Source organism: Phascolarctos cinereus, unplaced genomic scaffold (assembly GCF_003287225.1).
Source record: "Phascolarctos cinereus isolate Bilbo 61053 unplaced genomic scaffold, phaCin_HiC Scaffold_9;HRSCAF=440, whole genome shotgun sequence".
Classification (NCBI taxonomy): domain Eukaryota; kingdom Metazoa; phylum Chordata; class Mammalia; order Diprotodontia; family Phascolarctidae; genus Phascolarctos; species Phascolarctos cinereus.
Window position 1 is genome coordinate 19542335 of NW_027556402.1, and position 15873 is coordinate 19558207.

Genomic DNA, 15873 nt, shown 5'->3' on the forward strand with positions numbered 1-15873 from the left:
TTAACATTTACCAGAGGACCCCTGCATATTACCCACCTCTGTTCAGAGTGGTGATGGACTCATGGTAAAGAATGAGACATACATGTCTATTGTGCGGATTTGTTCTGTTTCACTATGCTCATTTGTTACAAAGACTGTATTTTTCTTTCTTTCATGGAGGGGGGAATAGGATAGGAAAGCTTAAAAAGAAAGAAAGAAAGAAAGAAAGAAAGAAAGAAAGAAAGAAAGAAAGAAAGAAAGAAAGAAAGAAAGAACAGAGGACTATTGAAGCATTTTCTGAAATACACAGAATAGAACAGAAGAAAGTTCTGAAGGAAACAAAACCAAGTAATACAGCCTTGAAAGTTACTAATTGAGTTTATGACATAATATTGAAAAGAAAAAAAAACTGTACATAATAGAAATTCATAGTTTCTTATATAATCCTTTTTCTGTTCTATTTTGCATATAGAAATGTTTGGGGTTTTTTGTGTTTGTGAAATTTAGAATAAAATAATTTTTTAGAAAAGGATATGTATGGACTTCAGAAAAACCTAGAAAGACTTGTATGGGCTGATGCTGAGTGAAGTGAGCAGAACCAGGAAAACATTGTACACAGTAACAGCCACAATGGGCAATGAGACTGACTTTGACAGATTTGCCTCTTCCCAGCAATGCAAGGATTAAGACATCTCCAAAAGACTCATGAGGGAAAATGCTATCCACATCCAACGAAAGAACTATGGAGTCTGAATGTAGATTGAAGCATACTATTTGCTCTTTTTTTTTTCCTTCTGTTTTGTTTTGTTTCCTCTCTCTTGTGGTTCTTCCTATTGGTTCTAATTCTTCTTTACAACATGACTAATGTGAAAATATGTTTAATGAGAATGTATATGTAGAGCCTATATCAGATTGCACACTGTCTTTGGGAGGGAGGGGGAGAAAATTTAAAACTCAAAAGTTTATGGAAGTGATTGCTGAAAATTAAAAATAAATTAATTAATTAAAATAAATAAATAGAAAGGATATATAGAGGAGGAAATAAAGGATTCGTAAAAATCAACTTTTTACAACAGGCCCAAGCACATATCTAAGACCTAGGTATATGTTGTCAGCATACCGTAAATTGACTATATGATCCTCATGATTTCCTCGGTTTAGATGGAACTCCTTTGGATAAACCAACATGAAGGCAAAGAGAATCATCAAAATCTCAATTGAGTCTTTGCCTCTATCCACAAAGTCACCATTGAACACATAGGATCTCTCAGGGGATGGAAGACCATTCTGTGCGGCAGGAAAACAGAGCCAAAGGATAATCAGAAATAGGCAAGGAACAGAAAAGCAAGGTTAAAAGAAATAGGAGCATTTTACAGGTGAATCCCAAAGCCCAGACACAGCACAAGCTCTACTTGAGACAAAAAAAAACAAAAAACAAAAAACAAAAAACTATGTGGCTGCTGGTATTCTGATAGGAAAATGAGAGGGGGGAAAATATCAGCAGATAGTTCTGAAATTTTGGAAGCAACAGGTTTTAGTTTACTGAGAAGCAGAGAAAGGAAATGTTATATCCACATTTATGAAGTGACTATTATATGTGAGTGATGGTGGTAAGCACTGGAGATACAAGACAAGTAAGAGAGAGTCACTGCTTTTTTTTTTAATCCAACGAGCATTTATTCACTATTTTTATGATTTTTTAAATTTATGGAATAAAAGCATTTCCATAATATAGTACAATAAAAAGACGATTGCACAGAAAACTGCAAATCTATTATGTATAATTTGCTATTCCTTTTAAATATATAATAAATTTATCATGTAATTTTTTTCCTGGAGTTGGCTACCATTAGACCCAAATAGGTATATATGTAAAATTATTCTGTACATACTTCTACTTATCAGTTCTTTCTCTGGATGCAGATTGCATATTTCTTCATATACCCTTTATAGTTGATTTGGGCATTTATGATAGTCAAAATGACTTAGTCACTCAAAGTTGTTCTTAAAACAATATTGCAGGGGCAGCTAGGTGGTGCAGTGGATAGAACTGTGGCCTTGGAGTCAGGAGGACCTGAGTTCAAATCCAGCCTCAGACACTGGACTCTTACTAGCTGTATGATTGTGGGCAAGCCATTTAACCACGATTGCCTCAAAAAAAAATATTACTGTTAGTGTATACAATTACAATGTTCTCTTGGTTCTGCTCATTTCACTCTTCATTATTTTGTGCAAGTCTAGCCATGTTTTTCTAAGATCATTGAGCTCATCATTTCTTATAGCGTGGTAGTATTCCGTCACAATCATATGACCCTGCTTTTGAGGAGCTCACAATCAAATGAGGAAAACCACATGCAAACCAAACCAGCTATATACAGGATAAACTGGAAATGCTCAATAAAGGGAAAGCACTCAAATTAAGAGGGATTGGGAAAGGTTTCTCTCGTAAAATGGGGATAAAAATAGCACCTCCCTCCCAGGGTTGGGTGAGGATCAAATGAAATAATGTTTGTCAAGCACTCTGCAAACCTGAATGCACTATACAAATGCTCATGTTTTGTGTGTGTGTATGTATATGCATACACATATATGACATATATATACTGATATTTGTATGCTTACATGTAGATGTATGCATATGCGCACACAAATTCAGACTTGCAATGAATTTGCATATGTTCACTCCTGAAACAAATCGGAAGTTGGGGGAAAAGGTGAGAGGGACATTCTTCAGGGAAGGACAGGAAGTGAATGAGTCTGCTGAAATACGCATCTTAGTTTTAACCTCAAGACTGGACCATGTAATGAAGGGGCAGAAGCTATTTCCAGAGATTGTAATCTCCTCAAGGACAAGTATGGTTTCCTTTTTTTGTCTATGTATCCCCAAGGCCTATCTCATAGGGTTTGCCATGTGTTGTTATTTTGATGTTCAGTCATTTCAATCGTGTCTGACTCTTCATGACCCCATTTGGGGTTTTCTTGGCAAAGATACTGGAGTGGTTTGCCATCTCCTTCTCCAACTCATTTCATAGATAAGGAACCTGATGTGAACAGGGTTAAGTGACTCATCCAAGGTCACACAGCTAGTAAGTATCTGAGCCTCAGTTTGAACTCAGGTCTTCCTGACTCCAGACCTAGTGCTTTATCTACTATGCTACATAGCTGCCCATGTAGTAGGTAGTTAATAAACAATTTTTTATTTCAATAAATAAATTTTAAATAATCAACTTAATACATATCAAATGGATTTATTTTATTTTAATAAATTTAAAATAAGTGAATTTAATATAATTTAAAATAAATGTAATAAATTTTAAGAAATAATGTTTAATTGAATGGAATTGAATTGCCAAGTTATGTACCTTCTGGATGGAACCACCTTCCCTTCCACCACAAAAACCCTAGCCAACAACATAGAGTACAGCTATGTACAAATACATACTTGGTAAGTACTTTTTCTCAATGATTTTGAGCTACCAGAATGCCTACTGATGACACCAGATTAGGGAAGATGGTATCAGAAAGAAAGAAATTCCCCTTCCCTTTGACATCTTTTTTTACTAAGGTTAAGGTAATAAGATAATAGAATCCTAGCATATTAGAGCTAGGAAAAGCCATAGAGTTTATATGGTCCAACCTCCTCATTTTACAGAGGAGAAACTTGCATCCCAGAGAGAAGAGATGAGTTGGACAAGAAGAGACTCAAGATTTGAATCTATTGCTTTTGACTCCAACTTCATTGAGTTGAACAAACCTTTGAGAAGTGGCTGCCAATCTCATAGCCAGCAAAACTGATCATTAACCAATTCCACAGACAGACAGGTAAGCCCTGGGAATAACAATACCTATTCTCAACCTGTCCCCTGCAGCCCTTGTCCAAAGGAGAAAGGGTGCACCAATCCCACCACCAAATGCTAACCAACTGTCACTCACAGGACAGGCAAGCCAGCTTACCTGAAGCAGCAAGACAATCTGAGGGAAAGACAGGAGGTGGCAGGTGCCAGGTGGGACAAATTACCACCATCACATGCCTTGGCCACCACTTCCCCTGAGATGCCAGTGGAGACAACCCACGATCCAGTGTCCAGAAGCCCTAGGAATTGCAGTGCCCCTAGACTAATGGTCAGCCCTGGCCATCACCGAGGGGAGCAACCCTAATGGAAAAGGAGATCACCAACACCAAAACCAATTGCCTGACCTATTTGCAACAAATGGGTAATTCTAAGAGCCCCTGGACTAGAAATACCTTCTAGAAGACATCTTGCCCCCACAGACATCATCATCCACTCTCATGGAGACACAACCTATAAACTTCCTTTACAACACTTGCCGCAGTGAATGAAGGTGAGAAAATAAAGTTCTTACCACCAAAGTCCATGGCACTGTCAGCTGGTTCAACATTAGAAACCGATATTTTAAAAGTAGACATGGCCATTAACATCTGCTTTGCTGCTGTACCCTACAGACCATGAGACCTTTCCATATGACTTGCAGCTGAAATCTTCTCTATGTGTCATCTTTCCTGAGCTGGGACTGCCTGACCTTTCTTTTTTTTTTTTTTTGGTTAGGCAATGGGGTTAAATAACTTGCCCAGGGTCACACAGCTATTGCCCCTGACCTTTCTAATTTTATCACTAGCTTTGCATCATAAGCACCTAACAAATTTTTTATTCATTCATTCATTATGACAAGGAAAGTATCATGCAGATCCATGGCAGACCTATTATTGTATATGGTTATCCCTTCCACATTGCAACTTTCCCCACCATGGTTTTGATAGACCACAGGTCCACATAAGGAATTAAACGGGAATTTTTTTTGGAGAAGCCACAGACCACACACAAAGACCATCAGATGACACATAAAAAGTGTAGAAACTCCAAAATGCATAAAATATATGTGTAGTCTTGCATAATATCAATACACTTCATCTTTTAATACCATAATAATTCAGACTTCTTCTCTGGTATAAAGAGAGGGCCAAAAACGTTTACATGGATTTTCCAGATCACAGGGGTGCCATATCCCTAGCCCCATGATGTGAAAGGGATAACTGCACTTGCTATATTACATTATGAATTATTTTATATGAATCTTAGAAAGGCATACTATACAATTATAAGCTCCCTGTGGTATTACATTATGGAAGAAGCTTTAAGTAACTTCATTTCTCTAGAAAGTTTAGAATCGCTGTATTATTATTTACCAGAAAAGGAGAAAATTGATTGCTGCACAGTAAACCCTTCTATTTGTTCACCTATCACTTTATATAAGCTAAAAATCATAGAATATCATACTAAAATAATCCTGAAAGTTTATATGGTACAGCTATGTTCCTTCTGTAAGTTTCCAAAGAAGTCAATTTGGGTTTCATATATGGCCAAACTTCCTAACAAACAGAACTATTCAAAAGTAGAATGGACTGCCTTAATGGATTCCATCATGGGGAAGGGAGAACATCTGTCACTAGACACTTCAAGTAAATGTTACATGACCACTTGTCAGGTATGGTTTAGCAGGGGCTCTTAACTTGGCGTCTGTAACTTGTTTCTTGAGGAAATATTTTGATAACTATATTTCAATATTGTTGGTTTCCTTTATAACACTATGCATTTCATTTGATGCATTTAAAATCATTATTCTGAGAAAGGGTCCAAAAGGTTGGTTAGACTACCAAAGGTGTCCATGACACAGTAAACATTAAGAACTCCAGTTGGGAGGATGTCGTTCAGATATAGTTTGGATTAAATAGAGGAGGAGGAGGAGGAGAAGAAGAAGAAGGAAGGAGGAGAAGCAACCAGCATTTGTGTAGTACTTTAAAGTGTGCAACATACTTTACATAGATTAACTCATTTGATCCTCACAAGAACATTGTGAGGGAAGTTCTATTATTATCTTCATTTTATAGATGAGAAAACTGAAGCAGGCAGAGATTAAGTGACTTCCCCAGGGTCACACAGTCAGTAAGTGTCTGAGGTAGGATTTGAACTCAGGTCTAGCCTGACTCCAAGTCTCTTACTTTACCCAGTACACCACCTAGCTGCCTCTACATCCCCTTCCACCTCTGAGATCCTGAGATTTTAAGTTACTACTACAGGGTCTTTGTAAGACCATCTAATAAGATAAAATCATTTTCTAACTACAGTTAATCATTTTTAAAAATAGATAATCTACATATTTTACTTAACATTCATACCTTGTAAAATATAAATATTAAGTCGTCCAGCTGGCCATGTAAATCTCCTAACGAAGGCAGAGAAAAAATAATCAGTTCCAACTGGTATTTGTTACTCTCTCTGATGTTTACTCTAAATAGAAAAAAAGATAAATACACATACCTTCCCTGAGGGAAAACCCTGACCTATTGGTTTCTTAGATTCTCCATAAGTAAGAAATGAATAGCATTTTTTGGTGTCGTAGTAATAGCAACAAGTGGAGGTAATGAATGTAATATTTTTTTCTGAGAGAGAACTGCATGAAGTAAATGTTTGTGGAGATAACAGTGACTTCATTGATGAGAAAACTGTGAAGATTCCAGTTGGGAGTTGAAAGGAATTTTTCACTCTAAAAGAAGAGTGAATCCAAGGAGTTGTCATTGAGGCAGAAGAAAAGGGGTCTAAAGGGTAGAGTTAATGCTTAGGGGTGTCTCTGGGTGGCTGGCTGACTGAGACAAAGAATTAAGATGGCTCCCGAAGCTGAGATGCCATCCCCAAGGAGGCCATTGCATTTCAACAGGGAACCAACAGGTGGCAGTAGCAGCGAACAACTGTGAGCAGTTCATTTATTTAAATGTCTTTTCCCTTAAGGTAGGGTGTCCTTTGGTTGATCTGATAAAAGAGATATTGGTGGTGGTACATGATATTGGGGGACCTGCAGGCAGGAATGTGCTAAAGCCAGCTTGAATCAACCTGCAGAACCAGTTGTGAGCATTTGCTCCTTGAAAATGAGCAGATGTTACAAAACAGGGCTTGATTTATGGCTTTGTTCATTTTCTAGACTTAAGAAAACGATGGAGAAAATGTTAATACAGATTAAACATAAAAATACGTCTTATACACATTTTTCTTCCTGGAGAGCTGGTTGTTAAACATTTGTTAGCATACTTCTGGACCCAGGCTACATGTACCTTTTTTTAAATTTTAAAATATGAATCCATTATGTAATTTATTCATAAAGTAATAATAAAAACATTTTATAGCTCAATTAAAATTAAATGTTTGGATTTATACTCAACATTCTGTAACTTGAGCTGTAATTTTAAGACCTTAAATGAACTATGAAAAAAAAGTCACCTCAGTTTTACTAAATTGATGACCTCTGATTGCTCCCTCACATTGGAGGACCCTGCAGTTAACAGGTCAATGTTTCTGTTTCTCTAGGTGACAGGATCACCTGAATTCACCTCTAGGTGAGAAGACCATCTGGATTCATCCCCAAGGCCTGCTACAGGTATCTTTTCACAGAAGCAGGGCTGAGCAGTTTTCCCTTTGGTTCTAAGTACATAATGCCCTCAGCTCTCAATTCCTCAGCCCCCTGCCCCTGGGTTAGGGCTTTTTCTGCTTAGTGTACAGTGTAGGTCCTCCCTTCTGGTGCTTCCAAACAACAAAGACTTTCTTGGTATACCCAAGCTCTTCCTTACCACACACTGTGATCTCCTCGCTGTAACCGGTTGAAAGGCGGTTGATGTTTGGCAGTTGCATGAGATGGCTCCTGGCCTCGTGAAGAATATTTAAGACATAACGGGCATGCAGCTGCTACTGGGAGAAAAAGCAGGTTGGGAAAGAGGACAAAAAACAAAAGGGGTGTTTCTGAGTAAAGAAAGATCTGGGATTTACTATTTGGCTATTTCCAAAGAGTCACGATTGTAAAAGACCTTGAGTCCTAGTTGAAACCTGGTGCCCCAACACTCCTTTCCACCCTAAAATCTGTACATTTCATTCCCTTCTGGATCTTTGAACCATTTGGCCCCAGTGCTTTCTCCTCTCCTACTATTATACCCTCTTATCATCAAGTTAAGAAAATGGCACCCAGAGATAGGAAGTCACTTGCCAAGGTCATACAGGAAGTTGCAAAGATAGGATTTTTGAACTCAGGTCCTCTGACTCCGATTCAATGCTTTTTCTAATATGCCACACTATTCAAACCATGTAGGATGTGAGCATGTATCTCATGTATGTGCATATATATATATGTGGACTGTGTGCACATGAATGAAGGTAGGTATATACATACATGTATATGTGTGTGCATTCTGTACTTGAATACATATTATGTATATACTACCATGTATACGTAGTATATATGTATATACTAGATACATGTCTAGATGTATCAGATACATTCACACATGCCATACAATGTATATAAACACATACATGTGTGTATATATATATACATAGTCTAATTAATATGTAATTTTATATGTACAAATCTATAATTCCTATATACACATACATACTTGTGTGTATATATGTATGCATAAGTGTATATGTATACATGTCCACAAATCCATAGATACATATACATGTATGTGATATATATGTTGTATTAATTGATGTAACCTTTTCAGTTTTATCTTAGAGAAACACTGGCTGAATAGAGAATGAACTGTGATCCCCTGAGCTGACGTCTTCAATACACAAGTGAAAATCTGGGGGTGTTTACTTCAATTTGGTGTCTTCCTACACAAAAAGGCATCAGGGTCTTCGTGATCTGAGCATCATTGTCCATATTCACTTGATATGCTTACTTTTTTCTGTTTGAAAGCTTCCACTAAGGCAGTTGCATGATCAGGAAGGAGAGGAAAGGACAGATGGGGTCCAGTGTAACAGTCTGGCACCTCTATGGATTCATAGTCACAATATTTTTCCATCTCAGGATCCTTAAGGAGTCTCTTCTCTGTGAACATACAGCTAAGGAAGCTCCCTAATCAAGAGAGAAAAAGTTCTGTTGAATCTTCCTGGGATACAGATGCAAGTGAGAGTCAGAACTTTAGAATTATAAGAAACCTCAGAGGTTTAATATTCTTATTTTGTAGACTAAATCTGCTGTGTCTCTTAACACCCACCTGAAACTCATCAAAGGCATGGGAGCTTTGGTAGGGTAGAGGGAAGAGAGGTGATTTTAGACCATGGGACAGTGGGAGGGGAGGACAACATGAAAAGTCTCTATCTTCTGGCTTCATCAATATGCCCTATCAATGGGGAGACTTCAAAGCAGAGAAGAGAACTCCAAAGGAGAGAAAGAAGAACAGTGCAATTCAGGATGAGGGGAATGAAACAGTGTCTGTGTGTGGATATCTCCATGGAAACAAATCTAGGTAAGTACTATACTGCAATCTTCAGAAAATCATGAGCTGTCTAACTTAAGGCAGAAATTGGATGGATTCTGGCCAAATGGAGAAAGAAGAGAAATGACAGGAGGGAATTCAAATGAATTCGTGGCTTGGAGTCTCCTCACCTCCTCCCCCTAGATTTCCCTTCACATCTTTATATGCAATCTCTCCCCTCTAAACATGCACAATCCCTTACCTCTAAACCCCTGATTTATGAGGTCTGCATGCTAGGGGAAGTTCCATAGGAGGGTCATACTCACTTTCATTGTGGCTACTTGGTGTGAAGTGATCTACAAGGTAGCTGAAGAAATCATGGAGCTGCTAAAGAAGAGAAGAAAAGGTTGACTTGGAAATGACATCCAAACCCAAGAGTGACTAAGCCCCTAGCTTCACATTGAAAAATCTGGCCAAAAAGGAGCCTTTCAAATGTCTCCCAGCCACTGTACCTTGACCTGATCTTGCTGCCCTGCATACTCTATGGATTGGAAGATGCTCCATGTGCATCGTCTCCTCATTTCCAGGCGGGCAATGTAGCGGCGGTACCATCTCTGGATCAGGACTGCTGCCTTGAAGGCTGTGACAGGGCCAGAAAACCATACATTGGAGAATTATTGCTGCTCAGTGGGACAAGGTGTGACAGCGGTTGCATTGTCCATTTTGATGGTAAAAGGAGAAGTTTAATTGAATGTATTTCGGAAGAGATTGATAGAAAACCACTGTAGTTCAGTGGAAAGAGGCCTAGGATGTTGTGTGCTAAGACCCAGGTCCAAGACTAGATGCCACCACTTACTAGCTTCACGACCTTGAGCAAACTCCTTTATTTCTTTTAGCACTATATAAACGTCAGCTATTATTATAGCAGGCCCCACTGGATACTCTCTGGATCCAACATAAACTCAGAAAACATATATTTACAAATACATGTACTCGTAGCATTTTGAGGTGGTTACTATGGAAGTTGATTAAAAAATACCAATTCACACTTTATCAGAGCCAAACATCCTCAAGAGCAATTCAGACAATTGTGACATTTACACTTTCACCTATTTTTCACTTCATAACATATCCTAGCTTATTTACTAAGGATAACCAAATATTTAATGGGAGAAAAAGTGTAATATAGGTGAACTTACTTAGAGGGATCATTCCTTGAAACATGCAAAATATTCTCTGCTGGTTGCTGTGAGGATTACATATACACGTGGATAGATAGATAGAGGACAGACAGACAGACAGACAGATAGATAGATAGATAGATAGATAGATAGATAGATAGATGGATAGATGGGTGGATAGATGGATGGATAGATAGACAGACAGAGAGAGAGAGATGGATGGATAGATAGATGGATGGATGGATAGATAATGTACTTTGCAAACCTTAAAGCACTGTATTAATGCTACTTATTACATTGTTTTTGCTTTTGCTGCTGTTTCCTTTGAAAGGGGAGTCTTCCAGCTATGTATGACTCCATCCAAATCACTTACAATAAGAAAAATGCAAATTAAACTAACCCTAAAGTTCCATCTCACATGCATTCATTAGATTGGCACAAAAAAAATAACAAAAGATGGAAATGGTAATTATTAGAGGGGCTGGGAGGGGCAAGACACATTAATACCCCCTTGTGGGAGCAATAATTTGGTCTAATCATTTTGGAATATAACTTGGAACTATCTCACCAAAGTTACTCAACTTGTTAAGCCAACAGTAGCACTTCCTAGGCCTATACCCCCCAAAGAGCTCAAAAACAAAAAGGACCGCTGTGCACACACATATTTGTAGAAGTACTTTTTATTACAGGAAAAGAATTGGAAACAAAGTGGGTGCCCACCAAAATTATAGAATGTGAATGTAATGGAAGATTACTGCATCATAAAAAATGATGAATATGGCAGATTCAAAAAGAACCTAGGAAGACTTCTATTACTTGATGTAGAGTAAAGTGAGCAGCACCAGGAGAACAATTTATACTATAATGTAAAAGAAAATTGCAGAATTCTAATGAATGTCTTGGCTATTTGCAAGCTCAGCATCCTGGCTGAAGGATGACATAGACTAGAGGTGCAGAACAAGACAAACGTTTTCAGACATGATCAATGAGTCAATTTGTTTTGCTTGCTTATACTTATTAGTTACAGAAGGGAACTTTCTTTTGTAGGAGGTGAATTAGAGGGTAGTAATAGAGATGGAAAACTGGAAAGAAAGAAAAATAACGAGGAAAGAGAGACAAATAATTAAAGAGATAGTCACTGCTCATGGTTCACGCATGCAAACATAATGAAAACGGTAATCCAAGATTAGGTACACAAAACACAGTAGCAAATAACCATAGTAATCTAATGTTTGATAAACCCAAAGATCCAAGATTTGGGGACAAGAAACCACTATTTGACAAAAAATTCTGGGAAAACCGAAAAGTAGTTTTAGGCAGAAATTAGGTATAATCACATTGTACCGAGACAAGGTCAAAATAGATACATGGTTTACAAATAACGGGTGATGTCATAGGCAAATTAGGAGAGCATAGAATATTTGACCTGTCAGAGATCTATGGATGAGGGAATAATTTATGACCAAACAAGAGAGAGGGTACATTACAGGTCATTTTAATTACGTCAAATTTAAAAGGTTTGGAAGAAACCAGTGCAGCCGAGATTGGAAGTTAAGCAGCAGACTGAGAAAAAGAAATTTACAGCAAGTCTCTGATAAAAGTCTCATTTCTCAACTATGTGACTGAGTCAAATTTATAAGAATATGAGTCATTCCCCAATTGATAAAGGGTCAAAGAATATGAACAGGCAGTTTTCAGAAGAAGAAATCAAAGCCATCTATAGTCATATGAAAAAATGCTCTAAATCACTATTGATTAGAAAAATGCATATTAAAACAACTCTGAGGTACCACCCCAAACCTATCAGATTGGCTGATATGACAGAAAACAAAATGATAAATGTTGGAGAGGATGTGGGAAAATTGGAGCACTGATCCAACTATTCTAGAGAACAATTTGAAACTATGTTCAAAGGGTTATAAAACTGCATACCCTTTAATCCAGCAACACCACTACTAGGTCTGTATCCAAAAGAGATCAAATAAAAAAAAGAAGGACCTTTATATACAAATATATTTACAGCAGCTCTTTTTGTAGTGGCAAAGAATTGGAAATTGAGGGGATGCCAATCAGTTGGGAAATGGCTGAACAAGTTGTCGTATATAATTGTGATGGAATGCTATCATGCTATAAGAAATGCCAGGTAGGATGCTTTCAGAAAAACCTGGGAAGATTTACATGAACTGATGCAAAGTGAAATGAGCAGAACCAGAAAACTATTGTATGCAGTAACAGCGACACTGTGCAATGATCAACTGTGAATGACCTAACTATTCTCAACGATACCAAGATCCAAGATGATTCCAAAGGACTTAAGATAAAAAGCGCTATCCAGTGCAACAGAAAGAACTGATGGTGTCTGAGTGGGAATTGAAGCATTCTTTTTCTTACTTTATTATTTTGGGTTTTGGTCTGCATTTTCTTTTGCAACATGGCTAACATGGAATTGTTTTGCATTACTGCACATATATAATCTATATCAAATTGCTTACCTTCTCAAAAGAGGGGAAAGGGGAGGGAGAGATAGGAATTCAAAGTTTTCAAAAATGAATGTTAAAAATGTTTGTTTATATGTAATTGAGAAAAAATAAAATTGGAAATATCACTCTACAATTAATTTACTAATTTAGTGCTATACCAATCAAATGACTGAGAGGATACTCTTTAAAAGTAGGCCAAAGAACAACAAAATTCATTTGGAAGAGCAAAAGTTCTAGCATCTCAAGGAAAATAATGAGCAAAAATTAATGGGATGTAGCATTATCAGACATTATCACAACTATTTGATACTGGTTTAAAAAGAACTAGAAAATTAGATCAAGTGGATCAAAATATTAAAATATTATGTCCTTCCTTAGAATGTGAGCTCCTGGAGGGCAGGTAATGTTTTTGCCTTTCTCTGTAGCCCCAGAGCTTAGCACAGTGCCTATTATGTATTGTTGTTGAATCATATCTTAAGACTGCATTTGGGGTTTACTTGGCTAAAATAATGGAGCGGTTTGCCAATTTCTTCTCCAGCTCATTTTACAGGTGAGAAAACTGAGGCAAACAGGGTGAAGTGACTTGCCTAGAGTCACACAGCTGGTAAGTGTCTAATGCTGGATTTGAACTCAAGATGATTCTTTCTGCTTCTAGGCTTGATGCTCTGTGCGCTATGATGCCATCTAGCTGCCAGTAATTACTGATAACAAAATGATCACTAAAAGGAAAGCAAATTATGAAGAAGCAATTAAAAGGGGGGTGGGGAGAAGAGTCCAGATTATGTAGAGCTTTAAACACCAGAGGATTTTATAGAGCATGCTATGGATAGACTTGTACCTGGCTGCTGAGTGGAGGATGGAGTGGAGTGGAGATCAAGCCATAAGGCAGGGGTGTCCAGGTAGAAGGCTATTAACAATAGTCCAGACAAAATATGATGAGAGTCTAAACCAGGCAGAGGGAAAGTGACAGAAGACATCAACAAAAATACTGAATGAATAAAAAGAAGGCAGTCTGCATCTGAGAACAAAGGGATCTGAGACGGTTGCTATGGAAACAACTGAGTGTAAATTTAATTTTTCACCACGCTCTGCTAAACTGTTGATCTCCAGGAGAAAGGTAAGAGAATCAGTGTCTCTACTCCAATAGAAGAAAATTAAAACAGATGACGACTCAGTGGGCAGAAAACCTGATGATTAGGAGAAAAAAAAATTCTTGGAAAGGTTTGACATTTAAGTATGATTATTTTAGAAGGTAATCATACAATTCCAGGAGGTAAGAGAAGACAAAACAAAATCAAAAGAAACAAAGCAGAGACCTTTTAGTTTGCCAGGAATGTTAACAAGGCCAAATAAAGAACACTACCCATCTAAAAAGGTTGTCTGTGGATTTATTAAAGAAAGTATTCTATACTAGCTGTGTGACCCTGGGCAAGTCACTTAACCCTGATTGCCTCACCTAAAAATTAATTTTTAAAAAAAGTATTCTAGAGCAGGATGGGTTAACCTAGGATCCATAAACATACACACACATACACACATAATATATATATATATATATATACATACACATGCATACATATATACATATATACATAGAGACACACACAGGAGTGTGTATATATATGTATACACATGTATATGTGTGTGCATATATATATGTATGTAAATACATTCCTGTATTTGATTTCATTGTTTTTCTTGATAATCCTATTGTAAGCCAGGGATCAAACCTTGCAATTGCCCAAAACTCCCCTGACTCTTACTCTATGCTCTGTGTTGGCCCGAGGGGGCCCAGGCACAGACCTGGCCAAAGTTTGGAGAGAAGAACTGGGCTTCTGGCTTCTGGCTCTGAGAGGAGACGCACATGGTCTCAGTCTCTGTCCAGTGAAAGGTCTCTGGAGAGAAAGAAAGACTGGGAAGAAGCCAACATGGACAGGAGCCAGTGAGCTTCTCTTCATGTTCAGCATGTTCTGTTCCCGGCTTGCCTTCCTAGAACTTCAGGGAATTTCTCCAGAAATTGGAGTGGGGAAATTCCTTCCCCCAATGCAGATCTGCCCTTGTTTTGCAATTTACGTAGTCTTAGAGGCAGTAAGTGACCTGCCTAGGGTCTCGGCCAGTCTCCATCAGTGTTAGGACTCGAACCTGAGTCTTCCTGGCTCTAAGCCTGACTCCTTATCTCTATAGATGATAGATAGATAGATAGATAGATAGATAGATAGATAGATAGATAGATAGATAGATAGATAGATGGAAAATGCATACCGCTCTCTGCCTTCTGGAGAACAAAATGGTGTGGAGTGGAGCTGCCACTTCCCATCTCCAAACAGTTTCCTTCTGGTCGAAGACAAACAAGATCAAGGCTGAATGGCTTCTGCCAGAATCTGCCTTGGGGGGGAATAAAGCAGAGTTGAAACAAAACAGTTGAGAAGAGTTTTTAGTGATATTTTACCACATTAATTCAAAAACAAATTCGTGTCCCCCGCTCATCCACTAAAAGGTAATGCTTATTGGCACAAGATGGTGAGAGCCACAGTATCTGCTCCATGCGCTCTATCTTCACAAAATGTAGATGTCTCTGTCTCTCTGTCTCTCTGTCTCTCTCCCTCTCTTCTCTGTCTCCTCTCTGTGACTGTCTCTGTGTCCCTGTCTCCATTTCTCTGCCTTTATCTTTCCATCTCTCTCTCTCTCTCTTTGATTCAGATTCTGTGTCTCTGTCTCTGTATCCTCTTTCCACACTCTCTTCCTCTCACTGTCTCTGTCGCTGCCTCTCTGTCTATCTCTCTCTCTGCCTCTATATTCTCCCCTTTCCTTTTTTCCTCCCTCTCTCCCTCTTACTACATGTCTCACTGTCTCTGATTCTCTCTATCTCCCTCTGTATCCTCCCCCCCCACTTCCACTGTCTCTCTCTCACTGTCTCTGTTTCTGTCTCTCTGCCTCTGTCTCTCTCTGTCTCTGTCTCACTCTG

General features: G+C 38.2%; 1 protein-coding gene across 1 annotated transcript in view; it reads right to left on the reverse strand.

Moving 5' to 3' along the window:
• Positions 1 to 15225, reverse strand: part of PPEF2 (protein phosphatase with EF-hand domain 2) — a 33915-nt gene extending 18690 nt beyond the window's left edge. Inside the window, exons 1-7 of the mRNA XM_020988589.2 lie at positions 15171 to 15225; positions 9760 to 9887; positions 9574 to 9631; positions 8729 to 8904; positions 7619 to 7733; positions 6176 to 6222; positions 1100 to 1266 (exon numbers count right to left, since the gene is read on the reverse strand). Coding sequence (XP_020844248.1) covers positions 1100 to 1266; positions 6176 to 6222; positions 7619 to 7733; positions 8729 to 8904; positions 9574 to 9631; positions 9760 to 9887; positions 15171 to 15225 — 746 coding nt within the window. The remainder of the gene's footprint in view (positions 1 to 1099; positions 1267 to 6175; positions 6223 to 7618; positions 7734 to 8728; positions 8905 to 9573; positions 9632 to 9759; positions 9888 to 15170) is intronic.
• Positions 15226 to 15873: the final 648 nt, after the last annotated feature.